The sequence below is a fragment of the Sebastes fasciatus genome, chromosome 14 (assembly GCF_043250625.1).
Source record: "Sebastes fasciatus isolate fSebFas1 chromosome 14, fSebFas1.pri, whole genome shotgun sequence".
Taxonomy (NCBI): Eukaryota; Metazoa; Chordata; class Actinopteri; order Perciformes; family Sebastidae; genus Sebastes; species Sebastes fasciatus.
Window position 1 is genome coordinate 14,000,446 of NC_133808.1, and position 16,589 is coordinate 14,017,034.

Below are 16,589 nucleotides of genomic sequence, written 5' to 3' on the forward strand. Positions count from 1 at the left end.
TCAGCCTTTAGGCTCACCTTTGGCCCGTCAAAGTCCCTGCAGAGAGAGGGAGGAGGGAAGAGTACAGGTTGAAGATACGTTAGATAACAGCCAAGCAGTGCCAGGTGACCTCCTCCTTTGGACTGGGACACTGAGCAGAAAGGAGCTGGTGAGTTTAATTTCAAAACACTCTAACCGTACATTATATAGTTTTACCTGAGATTTCTGATCACATATAAGTATTTAACGTATAGAGCAGAATGTATTTAAAAGCCAATTTCTGATTACATCAACGGTTATGACACGATGAACAGGCATTGGGAAATAGAAAAAAACATTTATTTTATTTTTTGTAAAATACTGAATAATTGTACTACTTAAGGCCTCTAAAAATAAAGCAAAAGCTGGTCACAAACGGGATAAAGGGTCGCAGGTACATCCCTTCATTTTAAAGGGCCACACAAGCCAAAAAGGTTGGGAACCACTAACATGCAGTACAATATAAATTCTTCTACTATATAGAGGTGGTGGATGAGTGGACCTTTATGAAGGCAGTGAGGTGTGTTTGTATTATCTCAAGTGCAATTCTGATACTGGATCTATTCACCTTTGACATGCCCTCTTGTGGGTGCAGCTTTACAAATTTGTATTGTGCAACCAACTGCTGTTTAAACCCACAGTTTTACTTTAAAGTCTATAGTGGAGATTCCAAAGTTTCCGAAGACATTTACATTTTTGGCATAAAAACAATCTTGGGTTTGAATATTGCACTCAATGTATGCATCATCTAGTTTAAGTCCAGTGTCGGGAAAGTAGATATATCATTTACTGTACATGTGTTTCACTCCTGCATAGTAGGGAAATGTTGTTTTTAAGATTAAGTAATTTAAGGAGAAATATAAGGGGGAAATCAAGGATTTAAGGTTTCAAGGTTAAACTACATGAACTGTAGTAATGTCATTATGCTGCACATCACATGACGGTGCAAGGCTGTTGGAAAATGGCACAAACCACAAATTGTTCGCTGTGTGACACTAACAGAACATACAGTATCCTACAATAACTACGTCAGGCAATAGGCACACACACCTGTCCACATACCAACACACACATCCCTTTACGGCCTTCTCGTATGGAAATAACAGTCTAATAAGAGGATTACGTAGACGTTCCTTACTGCGCATTCAAAGTCCAGGCTGTGTTTTAACGGAGAGTCGTCACTGCAGTCAGCTGTGCCTGCTATTAACCATTAACAGCCACCAGAGTGCTGACATGGAAGATTAACTTCTCATCTGAAGCTATCAGCACTTCTTTGGCTTCTTTAGGTCCAGGCTTATCTGCTATTAAATGACAATGTTTAAAGGGTGACAGAGGAGACAGGAATAGGACAGATTTTTAAAGGTTATAAATAAATCCAATAACTACAGCTACTTCTTTACTGAAGGGTTAGTTTGATAACTTGCAACACAGTCTCACGGCAGTTTGTGTACATAGACACGAATTTCCATTTTTTTTCGTGACGCTCAGCACGACTTTCAACGAAAAAAAATGTCTTGCTTTTTCTTTCGAATGTCCAGTAACGTGACACTCATGTCAATTTCCGCTCTAGTCTTTTTTTTAAAAATTACTTAGTTAGGTTTAGGAATAGATTGACTTAGTTAGGCTTAGGCAACAAACTACTTGGTTAGGTTTAGGTAACAAAACTATTTAGTTAGTTAGTTTTAGGAAAAGATCGCGGTTTGGGTTAAAATAACTCCAGAAGTGCCATAACTTAAGTACGGAAGTTAGGTGATAAATAAATCAACTTTGACTTGTGGTTTCACACAAACACCAATCTCCTGGGCAAAAGTCATGTGTTTTTTGACCGACCATCCACTCCACCATTTATATTTCCCGGTTCAAAATTATGTGGATAACATTCTAATTGTAGAGATAAATGTAATGACTATAAACTGCAAAATGTGTCATAAAGGTGCATTACAAGATCTAATTTTGGATTGTGTGTGCATGTTAAGACATGGCCAGGTACAAGCCGAGGGTGATTTCTCTAACCAAGAGGCCGGGTCATTCATTTGGCTTCTACTTGAGGATGGAGCATGATGAGGAGGGTCACCTGATCCGCTGCCTGGAAATGGGAGGTCCAGCCGAACTGGCTGGCATGAAAGACGGCGATCGCATCCTGCGGGTCAACGGAACATTTGTCGATGGACTGTCCCATTCAGAGGTAAGTAGGATGTGGAATTACCGCAGTGCATTAACTAAATCAATAATAACTCCTAGGTTGATACGGAGCCCAAAAATATGACAAAATGTAGTTGTAGCACCGCCACCTCAAATAAAAGGCAGACGAGGTGGTTTGGCACTGGAGAACTTTAAAAAAGGGATGTTGAAGAACCAGGTTGATAAGCAGGAGCAGTGCAAAAAAGTGGCATTTATTAACAAAACATTTACTGAAACAAAGGGCAAAAATGAAACCATGGTAATTCAACAAAACTACATTTAAACTGAAGCAAAAGAACACCAAACAAAAGAAAGCTGCAGCCTCACAGCAAGCTGCCAACTCCTTTTCCCCCCTTATTCCAGTAAATGGGATTTTATCTCCTCAGCCTCCCCTAACTGGAACCTACCACCCGACCAGGTAAGTATAGGGTGAGCTAAACCGAGCAATCATCTATATTCACACAGAATAATGAACTGACCATTAATACAAGATCTCTAAGTTACTGCTGACATCTCAATCTATTTAGGGGCACTCACACATACCAATGAGCCAATGAGATTAAATGGAGTGTGAAAAGAAATATAACACTTGTCCATCAATCTCCAATCACTTGGTAAAATAAATGAAATTAGAATAATCCATTTTCAGGTCTTGGCATACATTTAATCATTTATCTATTCAATATTTTCCCCATGCAACATTTACTTACGCTGGAAATGTTGCGTTAGGAGAATATAGAATTGATAAATGATTAAATGTGTGTCAAGACCCAAAATAAAATAAAAAGGGCAATTGAAAGCTTTTCTTTTTATTTAGTTTTAATTTATCAACTAATTGGTGGTAAAGAAAAATAAATAAAAAGCTTGTTGTTTTTTTTACCAACTTATTACAGGTTTTTATATTTCTGTTTACGCTCCATTTTAATCATTAAACTAACAGTATTATGTATTGGTGTATCATGTATTTTTTATATTTTTGATAACCTATTTACTCCATTTAGTCAGTTTCGGGGCTCCGTAGGCTGATGGCATTATGCTGTGATCTTTCTTAAAACCCTCCCGCTGTGTATGTGTTCCTCCGGGACAGGTGGTGGAGATGGTGAGAAACGGTGGAGCATCAGTCGCGTTCCACATCCTGGATGAATCTTCCTACGTGAAGGCCAAAGCACAGGGTGTGGACCTGTTAAACCCTGGGAGCACACCGGTTGCCAATGGTGTGGTCAAACAGGCTCTGAAACCCAAACTCTGCTACATGGTTAAGTCCAGCTCAGGCTATGGGTTTTCAGTTCGCTCAGTAAAAGGTGAGCTGAGGAGGCAGGGTTAGGGAATCGCAGTTAAGGACAACTAATACCTTTTTAAAAAGCACTAAATAACGACTTACAAATAAACCTGTTTAATTTATCTACCTATGTGGGGTCGAGCTGGATGATATAAGAGAAAATGTATAAACAGTATAGGTTGTAACTACAGTAATGGCTTTATTAATGGTTAAAAAATAACTAATTCTTTATTGATCAGGAACAAATCATTAATAAGAACAACTTTTGGGTTTGCCAGATTGTGAAATCTGAACTTGGTTAGTATGTATCGTCCTCTAGAATGACATTTTTTTGTCGTACTGCCTTTAGGTCTTTAACTCCTGAGTCTTGCTGACCTCCAGTAGTTTAACTTTTAACCTTGCTACAGTGATGTACAAGTGTACTCCAGGACCTCGTGACATCACTATTGGGTGTGGTTACAGGTGCAACAGAGTATAGTTCTGATTACACCACACCACACCACACCACACCTGACGCGATACAGGCTTGAAACGTTTTTTATATTTTTACACATTCTTCTTCCTGGCGCATACATCACCCACAATGGACTAAAGAGGTCTAGTAAGTTCAATCCATTCTAACTCAATGACACCAGATTTAGTTTTTTAACTTGTAGTCTTCAGCCCCAACAGACGCTGACCCGAGTGACATCACCAGAGGCAATTTATCAGATTTCAAGCAGGTCCCACAAAAGACTTTATACAACATTTTTTCACATATGCAGTAGTAACCCTTCAAGACCTGTAAACAGATTTTGATGTGTAAAATTGGTGGCGTTTGACTTTAATAAAACGTATTTTGGTTGCTCTGCAGTTTTTTTTTACAGAATATTGGAGGTCAGACAGTCCGTTGGTGTCGTGTCTAGATGGTAACCGACAAGTTGTGAAACTCTCGCGAGACGGTTAAGGTTAGGCATTGAGCTTGAATGGTTAAGGTTAAGGCAATTTGTGAGTTATCTTCTAGACCAAAAGGCAAAGCAAGTGCCATATAGGAGGAGGATGAAAACCAGCCAAAGGGATTCGCACAACCTGGCGACCAAAGGATGTTCTTCTTAATGGCTTATATAAAGTATTAGTAAATGCTTAATTAAGGGTACCTTAATTATAAAGTGTTACTATTAGACTGAAGAGAACTGTCTCTGTAATCTCTATGTGTGAATTTGTTTTGCTTTTTTCATATCATCCATAACATCTTTTCTAGATGAGAAGGGTTTGTTCATGACGGAGGTGATCCAAGGAGGTGTGGCTGACAGGGCGGGGGTCAATGTCAACGACCGCCTGCTGGAGGTCAACGGGGAGAACGTAGAAGGCTCCACACACGATCAAGTAGTGGACATGATCAGGCTGGGTGGCAGCAGCATCATGTTCCTGCTGGTTGACGAGGAAACAGACAGGCACTATCAGGGCAAGCGTATGAAGATAGGAGCATGGTTAGCTACCGCCAAGTATCTCCCGCACAAGCCACGCGTCATCGACATGACCAAAGGACCCGACGGCTATGGCTTCCTGCTCAAGGAAGAGACGAACCAAACAGGCAAGACCATATGGTAATATTACAAATAACTGGTGTTTTAAAGCAGAGAGAGATGTTTTTTTTTTAACAGTGTGCTCATTAACTCCATGCAGGGCACTTCATCAAGGACATAGACAGAGGCAGCCCGGGAGAAAGAGCAGGTCTGAAGGAAAGGGACAAACTAATAGCTGTGGACGGTTGCGAGGTGGACGGCTGCAGCCATGAGCAGGTGGTGGACAAGATCAGGCAGAGTGGCAACAAATGCTGCCTCCTGGTAGTGGACAAAGACACGGACCAAATGTATACGCAGGTGAGTCAGGGTGCCACCGTCAAACTTTAATATAGACTGCAGACAATCTATATAATGTCATTGTTGTGTCCCTCAAAGGGGAAAGTGTCTCCCATGCTCTTCTTGGAGGAGATGAGGGACTCCAACTCACCGCCCAGTTACACAGAAGCCCTCAATTTACCCGTTCCTGTCCGACCATCCACACCCGTTCACAGTAAACCGGAAGAGCTGAAGCCTAAACTGTGTAAGATGGCGCAGACCTCAGCTGGCTATGGCTTTCACCTAAACGGCATCCAGGGGGTGAATGGACATTACCTCAAGGAGGTAAGAATTACCCGGCATTTAATCATTTTCAAATGTTCAAATCAAAGTGGTGACACACGCCTTCGTTTCAGGTGGTGAAGGGTGGAGCGGCTGACAGAGCGGGCCTGGAGGACGAAGACATTGTGGTGGAGGTGAACGGAGTAAACGTGGAGCAGAGCAGCCACGACGATGTGGTGGCAATGATCCGCAGCAGCGGCAGCTCTCTGGAGGTGCTGGTGGCTACAAAGAGCGTCTACGAGCAACTCAAAGCCAAAGGAGTGACCGTCACACGCCTGCTCCTCGGAGAAACATCCTATGTCCAGGTCCACACTGCAGACGCTCCAGACGAAGTAGAGAGACACGAGGAGAAGGCCAGGCCTGAAACCCCAACTGAACCAGCAAGAGAGAGGGTGAGTGGTGCTCCTTTAAATGCTCACGGGGAATATTTTCACCAGCTGTGCGGCTCTTGGGATGGACTTGTTGGGTTTGTCGGTCGGTCCACCTCTTTGGTCCAGATTGAAATATCTCAACAACTATTTTATGGATTGCCATGAAATTTTGTCGCATTGTCGTTGTTAGCATGCCGATGTTACCTTTTAGCTTCAAGTACTGCTGCGTGTCACAAGTACAGTCTTACAGAGCCACTAGCATGGCAGCCGTGTGTACTTGCCGCATCATAACTAATGGCTACAATCATTGCAGCCGACAGAGAAAATGTTCAATGTCTAAAATAGTTGTGATTTATTTTTTCCTCTCTCTCTTCTAGACCATATCATCTATATCTCAAGACAGCCTTGATGAGAAACTCTGAGAAGCCACCGAAAGGACACACTCCCTGATTTGGCCTTTTGTCAATCTAATGTTGATCCACCGTTTCTTTCACAATCATCGAAGGGCTTCACAATGTATCCAATTAATACAGAGAGATGCAGGAAAATAAAAGAAAGGACAATATCTATCAATATCTCAACCATGACAGGATAGCTGCATGTATTTAAGGGCTGTGAATACTTTTGTCTTCCTTTGATGCAGACAGTAGATGTACTTCTAGATGAGCAATGATGTGCCTAATGTGTAATGTCTCCAAAATGTCAGATTACCAATGTTACCAAAATATCTCCAGCCTACAGAGCTTAAGCTAACACTATTCATGTTTCCAGTAAATACTGTGGCCTTTCATGTATTTTTTCTGCCTTTATTTAATGTTTTAAAAATTAAACGTTGTTGTTCCCCGGTTCTAAAATAAAAGTAAATGAATTACAATGTTCATGAACACAAATAAATGAAAACATACTGTCTCAATTAAGCTTACTTTTTTATGGGTATTTGTTTCTGTTCCCAATTAAATGACATATTTTGCTTCAGGATGGTGGCATCTTTATCTTTTTCTTCATATAGTCCATTTACACCTCAGTAGGAGAGAAGCAGGGATTTGCTGTGAACAGTACAGCTCCAGTGTGCTCAACTAAAAGAACAGAAAAGATCATTTTGGCCAAAAAAATGAGAATTTAAAGGCAGGGTTGGTAAAGATTTAAGAAACATTTTTTGTTATATTAGTTTAAATTCTCTTTACATCCCGACAGCAATCAATGAATCAAATGCTCTGACTCAAAAAAGAAAAGAATCCAGTATCTGTGGCTGTGACTGTAATAAACCCGTCTAATCATTTCATTCGGCCCAAATGTAATGATTGGAAGGGCTTCCTGCGTGCACTCTGCCCGTGCACTCATTACGCGTCACCAGAGTCTTCCACAAGCTGCTAACTTGACAGCTGTGAGTACTAGATTAAGTGACTTTTGGAGCTAGTGCTGCTAAAAAAATCTAGTGTGCTCTTACTAGTTTCTCAAGATCACCGACCCTGCCTTTAAGAGAACATCTGTTTGCATCTGCAGGTAAAATTAAATTCCTAATAGTAATGATTGTACTCTAAATATCTTTATTCAGAAAGTCCACATTCAAAGTAGTTTCCTAATGTGCTCCAATAGTTCCCCATCGCTCGCATCCAACAATCAGCCATTCCTGATTCAGGAACAGGCAGTCCAGATAATTAAGTCCCACATATAAAAAAACAAACACCTGATTTCTGGATATCCCTAAATTCCAGATTCAAAGTCACCCAGGGGTCAGGAGTCACCTCCAGGTGGGAAGAGATGTAGGGGATCAGAGGGTCATGTGTTTCTCTGGCGACTGCTTGTGGGCGAGATAAAGGAAGAGGATGCTGGACAAGGCGCTGACCAGGAAGATGACGTCAAACCAGCGGTGGTAGAAGTTGAACTGCAGCTCTCCCAGGACCTCTGTCACAATGGAGCGGTACTCCAGCGGCATGCTCATACGCATCAGCAATACGGACGATACAAAATACATCCCCTGGTGGAGTGAGACAGACGGAGAACGTTTTTGGTTGATCTGTTGTTTTTACAGGCTGTGCGCTGTGTTATAAGATAAAGCAACACACTCACCATGATCTGAGCGAGGACGAGCACGATGACATTAGAGGACTTGCTGCTTGATATTGCATAGAAGAACTAAAAACCAAGAAGAATTAAATATTTAGTTAAACAGTATCATAAGAAAAAAATCTTACAGATTTAGTAGCTTCAGGATCAGTAGCCATTTCAACATGTATTATGTGATAGTTTTACCTTAGTGAGGGTGATGAGTAAGCCACGAATGGATGTAACGATTATTATTCCCACCAGGATGAAAGAGATGTGTTGGGACCAAAACTTTACCTGAGAAGGGGAGAAAGAGAACGAAAGAATATGAAAAACAAAGCAATGAAAAGGGAAATTAAGAGCAGGGACAGACAACTGTCAATCTGCATTCATCATTTATTTATTTAAATCTAAACATACTGACATATTTTGTGAGTGTAGGCTATAACGCAATCAAATCATTGTCTACATGGGAAAAGATTGAAAGCGATCATGACCAGGTTTACTGCAGAGAAAGCAGGCAGAGAGATGATAATGGGCCGGCAATTATCTTTACAGGAGGTCATGCAGTTTGGCACGTGACTGTTTCTGCAGGTGTGTGTCTTACATCAAACTGGATGCCCAAGTAGTTCACTGTAATTTCAATACCCCTCGTCACTGGATCCGTCTTTCCAACCCGATCAAACACGATGTTTATTGTGGCCTGTGATGGACAGAAGAGGGATTTTTAAAAATAAGTCAAGGTACTTTTCAAACTGCATTTTAAACAATTAAAAAAACAAAACAAAATGTGATTATGTGTGAGGGAAAGACACAATGGCAGAATACGATTGTGAATGATCTCACCATGAAGATTTTCCAAACACAATAGATGGAAAAGAAGTAGCCGAGGAAGTTGAAGTATTTCCCCTGGAATGTCCTGGAGTACTCAATCCGCTCCTAAAGATAAGGAAAGGTGGTGGTAAAGAATTAGCAGACCATTTTATCACATGTAGGCAAAAGGGGTCAATAAAATGGGCGTAGTGTGTATAGATAAAAGTAATGTCAGGCACTGCTTTGAGTGAAAACCAGTGATATAAATGATATGGGCAGCTTCAGGGGACGTTTTCATCTGAACTGTATGAACCATGTGATAAGCCAAGAGCAGACCTGACAGCATGCCATCAAAGTTTATCTTTTATTTATTTTATTTTTATCGGTTCCTGTGATGTAATACTGCATGTGATGATATATAGTGGCAATAAGGCCTATGTGTCTCCCAGGGATCTGCTTTTATTACCTCGCGGTTAGACTACTTTAATTCTTCGTATGTGAGTGTAGAACAGTCGTCTCTTCGCCGGCTGCAGTTAGTACAAAATGCAGATGATCGCCTTCTCATTGTAAAAAGAAAAGTTGATCACATATCACCAGTTCTGGCCTTCCTCCACTGGCTCCCTGTCCGCTTATGGATGGATTTTAAGATTTTATTGCTTGTTTTTAAGGTTTTAAATGGGCTGGCAACACCTGATCTAGCAGAACTATTGCACCTTCATACTCCAGTTAGAGCACTGAGGTCAACCAATGAGATGCTCCTGATATCCCCAGAACTAGACTCAAAAACAGAGGCGACCGAGCCCTAATCTCTGGAACGGTTTACCTTTTCATATTAAAACAGCTCAGACCACAGAATCATTTAAGTCGCTGCTGAAGACTCACCTCTTCTCGCTGGCGTTTGACTAAGTTCTTCTTAAGTATCTTCTGTTGTGCTGCAACTCTTTTACTGCTATTATGTGCTTATTATCTTTATTGTTTTACTATGTTCTTATTGTTGCTTGCTTGCTCTATTCATTTTTTTTATGGATATGTTCAGCACTTTTTATATGTGCTTTATAAATGAAGTCTGACTTGACTTGAATAAACCTGGCTCAAGTTACAGAAGGGTAAATTCTGGGCATTTTGTACAGAAACTGATTTGTGTTTGTGTTACAGATGTTTTAAGTAATGTTGGTGTGATGTGTCAGAATTATATTTAATAAATGTATACAGTAGGTTTGGTGTGATTGAATCAGCATATTATTGATATTACCATTTCATCAAATGACTGTGTGTAACGTGAAAGGAGTAGTAGAGAGCTGTAGTAGAGCTAAAATTCCAGTAAATACTGGACATAAGTTCATCAGGTGCACAGAACTACTACTCCATTGAGACATAATTATTGATTTGTGATATGAGTGTGTGATCATACTCAATTGTGTGCCAACACCTTAGCCGTAACAACTTTATAGTTAGGTGTATCTAAAGGCAGCTGTAAGGTCAGGGTAAAGGTCTGTAAAAATTGCCAGACATTGCTCAACATATGCTCGTAACTAGCTCTGTAATCTCTGACTAGCCCATGCCTCCCTCAGCAGCACTGCCCACCACACTGCCTTAATGATCAACTGAGAGGGTGGGGGAGGGACAAACTACCAACACAAGAGGTGCACAAAAACTGAAGGGAAACACAAACAAGCATCCACACCTGTACCCAGGTTAACAGCTGATAAAGCCCCAAACTGGTAAGATTCAGCAATCGAGAATTTGTTTTAGGGGGATGGGCCTTTGTTGACTGATTCCCAGAAAGGACAGACAGTCCTTGGCAGTCAAAGAAACTGCACCACAGATTATACTTTAACTGAGCCTTTGCAGGAGTCATACAATACTAAATAGAGCTATCAACTGTGCAAGTCAAGACACATAAAATAATTAAAAGCATGCTTAAACCTGTTATAGCGGAATCAAGCTGTGAACACAACATTGACATATCATCACCTGTTGATATGGCAAACTTGTTAGCAAACGGTTATTATTTATATGTCTAGTAGTTATGGAGCAACATTATCATTCATTTGGAGTCATATTTCTGTCCACCTGATGAATGTAAGTCCAATAATCACTCTCCTTTTAGCTTTGTTTGTGGTCTCTAGCAACTCCTGAGGGAAATATCTGGCTCTTTAGCTGAAAACAGCTGCCTGTTACAGCCTAAAACAACATTATGAGAGCGGTGAGAGAAAACCAAAACAGTCAAGTTGTTGGCCAGTCAGCTAGACGATGAGCTAAAACTCACTACTGCTCCATCAAGCCGAGGGGTGTTGCAAACCTGCATCATTCATTTCTTTTAAATCCGAAGCAGTCCATGTCATACGCTAGGAATGTTTATTTGTTACAATCTTAACTTGCAGGGAGTTAACCATATTTTGTTTTAATTTCCACCCGCATAATAGCCTGCATGCTCTTCTGTATTTTTGTTTTTAATTCACTCTTTCTTTCTCCATAGTTAAGTGGACCACAGTGTGCTTGTACGTCCCTGTGTGGGCATGTGCATGTCCATGTGTTACCTTGGTGGCTTGCAGGTCCACAGTCTCAAGAAAGAGTTGCCGACTCAGCTCCTCCAGAGCATCGACCTCCTGCTGGATCAAAGATAAGTCTGGAGCGGAAGAAGTCAAGGCTAACATTTACTACAAATACCCTAGACAATTAGCACATTATTATCTGTTAAAAAATGAAGACATTTTGCAGTCATACTCAATATAAGTATAAAGGATACTTTCGCTGCCTGTTTGTGTTGAGGTAACACTCTTGATCATGCCCCAGAATCCTGTCTGTTTGTTCTGGTCTTCCCCACGCTGGTACATCTGCCTCCGTGTCATGGCAATTCTAAACGCACACACAATCATTTGTTTAATTAATTTTATTTAAAAAATAAATAATAATATGTACATTTTTTTTTACTCACCGTTTCTTCTTGCTGACAATCATGTCCATAGTCTGGAGCAGCCGCCTCTCCAGAGCAAGGATGTCACTGTCTGTTACATTTCTGTGAAAATAATAAAGCAATGGCAGCATGTGTCATGGAAACAGCGATGTGATTCCTGATAGTAATGTCTGATGCATAAGCCAGCCGATTAGACTGTTATCAGGCTATTAAATGTGCGTTATGAGTGCTTACAGATGTGGGTCAGTGGGGGCCTGCAGCACCCATTATTAGGTTTTCACACAAAAACACAGGGCTTTCACCCAGGACGTCGGGTTTCACATCCCACGTGAAACCAAAAATATGTGGTTGTCTTTGTGTTGACAAGTGTTAAGTGTCACTTTCACTTGTGAACCAAAGTTATTTTCAGCCAAAACGTAATGTTTTTCCCTAAATTTAACTAAGTGGTTTTGTTGCCTAACAAACAAAAGCTTTGTAGCAAAGCTACGGTCTCCCCCGCGTCCTCCGACCGCAGCCAACACTGTTTTGCAAGACAGGCTTAACTAGATAGAACTTTGAGGTATGGTGCTTCCGTGTAGTTTGTGTTGGAGTCTGAGTCTGAACAGCGTAGCCACATGCGAGCGCGCATGGAATCCGACCCGGATTGATTTATACGTGTGAGAAGTTAAAAACAGTCCCTTTACGGAGTTGTAGTTTTGTTGTCTAAACCTAAAGAAGCTGTTTTGGTTGTGTTCAAAATGTAACGTATGATGCAGTTTTACAACATGTTGCTTTTAAGTTTTGCTTTCACTTATACAACATAGTAGACCCCTAATGACCCACATCTATGATGCTTATCGCGACCACACGTAAAGCACAATTAATGGCCTGAAAACAGTCAAATCGGGTGCAGCAGCAGACTCAGATTAAAAGGCTGTGCCATACGGCTGCTGAATGTAACTTCAGAGAAAACCCACAGCTGAGCTTACCTGAGGAAATAGGACATGTACGTGTAGGGACAGTTGACCGCACCAAACCCAGACAACAGAGCCATGAGGGTGACTCCGATCACACCAACACGACTGATTAGCTGCTCAATGGACAGGATGCCTAAACAAAACACAACAACAGACTGAAAACACTATTTTTTCACGTCTTTCAACGCTCTTCACAGATGGGCTCTCATATTATGAGGAAAAAAAAGGTATAAAATGAAGCATAAAGGTGCACAGAGAGGAGAAGGATGCACGCTCACCATGTTTTGGACTCAGGATGGGGAACGGGTCTCCCAGCTTCCAGAAGAAATACATGAAGGTAAACCACACCATACAAGCGAACAGGAGCTTCTGTCTCTGCACTATACAGATACAAAGAAAACAGCTTTCTGTGACATATAACAACCCTCAAACAGCATTATTCATTTTTAGTTACAGTATTTTATTTTCAATACCCAGCTATACTTACACAGGCGTATGTTGCTGACAACAAAGTAGCCGATGTAGAAAGGCACCACAAAGATTAGGACCAGCAGTATCACATACAGATTCAGCTTCCAGTGAAAATACCTAGAGCTGTGGCAAAGACATGAGGGTTAAAATAATTAATCTGCAAGAAGCAGCAATAAAACACAGTTATAGTCCACAGAACGTGTACTTACCTGGTACTTAAGGCACCCAGGATCTCAAAGATGATGAGCTCAAACATGGTACATGAAAAGGCAAAAGTGATAGAGAAAACCATCTGGACAACGTACTGTCGCACCTGTCAACAAAAACAGTCAAGACAGTTAGCACAGAGGATTTCCAGTGATTGATGAGCCTCTGTTGTTGAAGTGAAAATGAACTTGTGTTTTTTTTCTTCATTGGAATCATTATTATGTATTTGTAAATGAATGTTTTGCGATACACCGTACCTCATAATCTTTAAACAGCTGCCGCATAAAGAATAACCAGCCAAATCCAAAGAACAGCACCTGTGTTGGATTAAATGGGAATTATTGGGAGGAAGGTGAGATGGGGAAGATTACATCGTCACATTTTTCAAATAGGCACTGCTCGTTACAAAAATACTTTTCCTGTCTGAGTTTTATCAAGCTAACAATTAAGACTAATTGGGAAACAACATTAGCATTGGATCTTTTCTCAAATCTCAAGTCTATGAATTAAGACCTGCAGTGTTTTTGCTGTATGGACATGTCACAGTAGGAAAACACAGGTTTAAATCATTTTAAAAATTGCTGAATTCCATTTAGCTGCTTCAGTTTCAGAGTATAAGTATTGTGAATGCTGGTTCACTGTCACTCTGTCATGGCTTACCAGAACAGAAGCATTGTTAATGTTATTAGTAACACCTGTGCTTTTCCTGCAACATGTTTGGTGTGATAAAAAAGGCCTACTGGTTACACACATTTCTCAATGCTGAGATCACTTTCTCAAAACTCCTCAAACACAATAACAACTTTCTGCTCAGCACAACAGTTAATCCCTCATCCAAAATACACTCATGCAACCAAAGCACTAAATACATTTCTTAGCATGAACTCATTCTACCAACAAGAATATTTTGTCTCTCATAACACAATGACTTAAAAAGTTTTGACAACAGGTATCATTACAATATGTGGCACTATCACCAAGAACAGCACCACTGCACACTGCACATTTCCCCACTGATGAACTAATAAAGGAATATCTTATCTTCTAAAATGAAGTGGTAACATACAGAGTGATGCTGGTGGTTGAGTTTGAGTAAGATGTGGCCCATTAGTACAGACAATAACAAGTTTAATTTAACTGATGTGTGCTGATGTGTGAAGAATCTTCAGTATCGAGTAATGGGTGTGATCAACTGTGGAAACAGTAACATGTTGACTGTTTTCTTTAATGCTTTGAATTTAACTAAAAGACTTAAAGAGTATTAAAACTTGTACACAAGAAGGCTGTAGTTCAAGATGCTCCTCCCAACAGAGCCATTACGTAGATAACATTAATACAACGTGAGTTTACAGCAGTGCTCAGTGAGAGAGATGCACTCAACACTGTGTGGTTAAAGCAGCTCCTGGTTGTTTACCTGAGAGGTGAACATGATGACAGAGTCCACCAGGAACGACATGGTGAGGTCTGTAAACAGCCAACAGAAACGGTCCGTACAGCTGTAGCAGGGTCCAGGGTAGTTTCAATCCATGCTGAAGAGGAAAAACTAATCTTGCTTAAAAGGTTTGAGGTGTTTTTGTCGTTAATGAACTCATTTTAGGACCATTTGTTGTTCAGCTGTCAAAGTTACAACGGGAGAACCATGTTGATACGTCATCGAGATGAGTCCGACTCCGACAGACACTTCCGTCGCACAACTGTGACGTATCACGTTAAAATAAAAACAAAACAAGTAAATCTAATTTTTTATAATGTTTTTAAAACATTTTAAATGTATTTTTGATTCATATTAAATAATGAACGTAGTTACTGTACTTTATTTAACTTTGTGAGGATTTTTTGTGGGGCTGTTTTTAATTACCATGGTTACCTGTAGAGCGCGACAAAACACAAACTACTACTTTTCACAACAGCATCACTATTACCACTATTAACACTATTACCACTATTACCACTATTATCACTATTATCACTATTACCACTATTAACACTAATACCACTATTATCACTACTATTATCACTATTACCACTATTACCACTATTAACACTAATACCACTATTATCACTATTACCACTACTATTACCACTATTACCACTATTAACACTAATACCACTATTATCACTACTATTATCACTATTACCACTATTAACACTACTAATACCACTATTACCACTATACCACTATTACCACTATACCACTATTACCACTATTACCACTATTACCACTATTACCACTATTACCACTATTATCACTATTATCACTATTACCACTATTAACACTAATACCACTATTATCACTATTACCACTACTATTACCACTATTAACACTAATACCACTATTATCACTACTATTATCACTATTACCACTATTACCACTATTAACACTAATACCACTATTATCACTATTACCACTACTATTACCACTATTACCACTATTAACACTAATACCACTATTATCACTACTATTATCACTATTACCACTATTAACACTACTAATACCACTATTACCACTATACCACTATTACCACTATACCACTATTACCACTATTACCACTATACCACTATTACCACTATTACCACTATTACCACTAATACCACTATTACCACTATACCACTATTACCACTATTACCACTATTACCACTACTATTACCACTATTACCACTATTACCACTACTATTACCACTATTACCACTATTACCACTATTACCACTATTACCACTACTATTATTACTACTATACTATACTATACTACTATATATATATATATATGAATGATATATGAATGATGTGTTTTTTTATATGTTTTTTCTTTCTTTTCCTCATAACAAATTAAAATAAAATGAAATATGGATAAAACTAAATGGAGAGAAAAATAAATAAAAAAATAAAAATAAATAAAAAAGAAATAACTAAATAGATAAATAAATAAAGAAGACTTTAAAAAAGCCAACATAACTGGGCAAGATCAATATCATGTGACTGTGTGTGTGCACCTGAGAGGGGTGGGGATGGCTGGCTGTCAGTCAGGGTGCAAATCAGATTAAGGCAAGAAGAGATAAAATAAAGTAAAATAAATATAAATAAGTAGATAGAAGTAAAAGAAGCACAAAAAAATCCAAGAGCAAAGCTCTCTTTATACATCCATGGAGCAAAGGAGAAATTTGAGAGAG

The 16,589-nt window shown here is 39.7% G+C and overlaps 2 protein-coding genes across 2 annotated transcripts; one reads left to right on the top strand and one right to left on the bottom strand.

The window, feature by feature from the left end:
* On the top strand, positions 1-6,924 carry pdzk1 (PDZ domain containing 1). Its single transcript, XM_074659088.1, has 8 exons — positions 1-148; positions 1,995-2,203; positions 3,287-3,500; positions 4,719-5,051; positions 5,144-5,340; positions 5,419-5,643; positions 5,715-6,032; positions 6,389-6,924. Exons 2-8 carry the CDS (start codon positions 1,997-1,999, stop codon positions 6,431-6,433), a joined length of 1,539 nt encoding a protein of 512 aa, XP_074515189.1. The 5' UTR covers positions 1-148; positions 1,995-1,996; the 3' UTR covers positions 6,434-6,924.
* Positions 6,925-7,541: 617 nt separating this feature from the next.
* LOC141782560 (Golgi pH regulator) lies at positions 7,542-15,087 on the bottom strand. Its single transcript, XM_074659089.1, has 14 exons — positions 14,836-15,087; positions 13,679-13,738; positions 13,424-13,527; positions 13,231-13,337; positions 13,022-13,123; positions 12,756-12,876; positions 11,809-11,889; positions 11,620-11,729; positions 11,411-11,499; positions 8,904-8,996; positions 8,665-8,760; positions 8,265-8,354; positions 8,082-8,147; positions 7,542-7,989 (listed from the first exon to the last, which is right to left on the bottom strand). The coding sequence occupies exons 1-14, from the start codon at positions 14,875-14,877 to the stop codon at positions 7,783-7,785; spliced, it is 1,368 nt and encodes a 455-aa protein (XP_074515190.1). The 5' UTR covers positions 14,878-15,087; the 3' UTR covers positions 7,542-7,782.
* Between the last annotated feature and the right edge of the window lie 1,502 nt (positions 15,088-16,589).

Coding starts and splice junctions, on each gene's coding strand:
- LOC141782560 (XM_074659089.1), bottom strand. CDS start 14,877: ATGTCGTTCCTGGTGGACTCTGTCATCATGTTCACCTCTCAG. Junction 11,730..11,808: donor ATTGTCAGCAAGAAGAAACG/GTGAGTAAAAAA, acceptor GTGTGCGTTTAG/AATTGCCATGACACGGAGGC. Junction 8,148..8,264: donor TACTCATCACCCTCACTAAG/GTAAAACTATCA, acceptor CTTGGTTTTTAG/TTCTTCTATGCAATATCAAG.
- pdzk1 (XM_074659088.1), top strand. CDS start 1,997: ATGGCCAGGTACAAGCCGAGGGTGATTTCTCTAACCAAGAGGCCGGGT. Junction 2,204..3,286: donor ATGGACTGTCCCATTCAGAG/GTAAGTAGGATG, acceptor CCTCCGGGACAG/GTGGTGGAGATGGTGAGAAA. Junction 5,341..5,418: donor CGGACCAAATGTATACGCAG/GTGAGTCAGGGT, acceptor TGTCCCTCAAAG/GGGAAAGTGTCTCCCATGCT.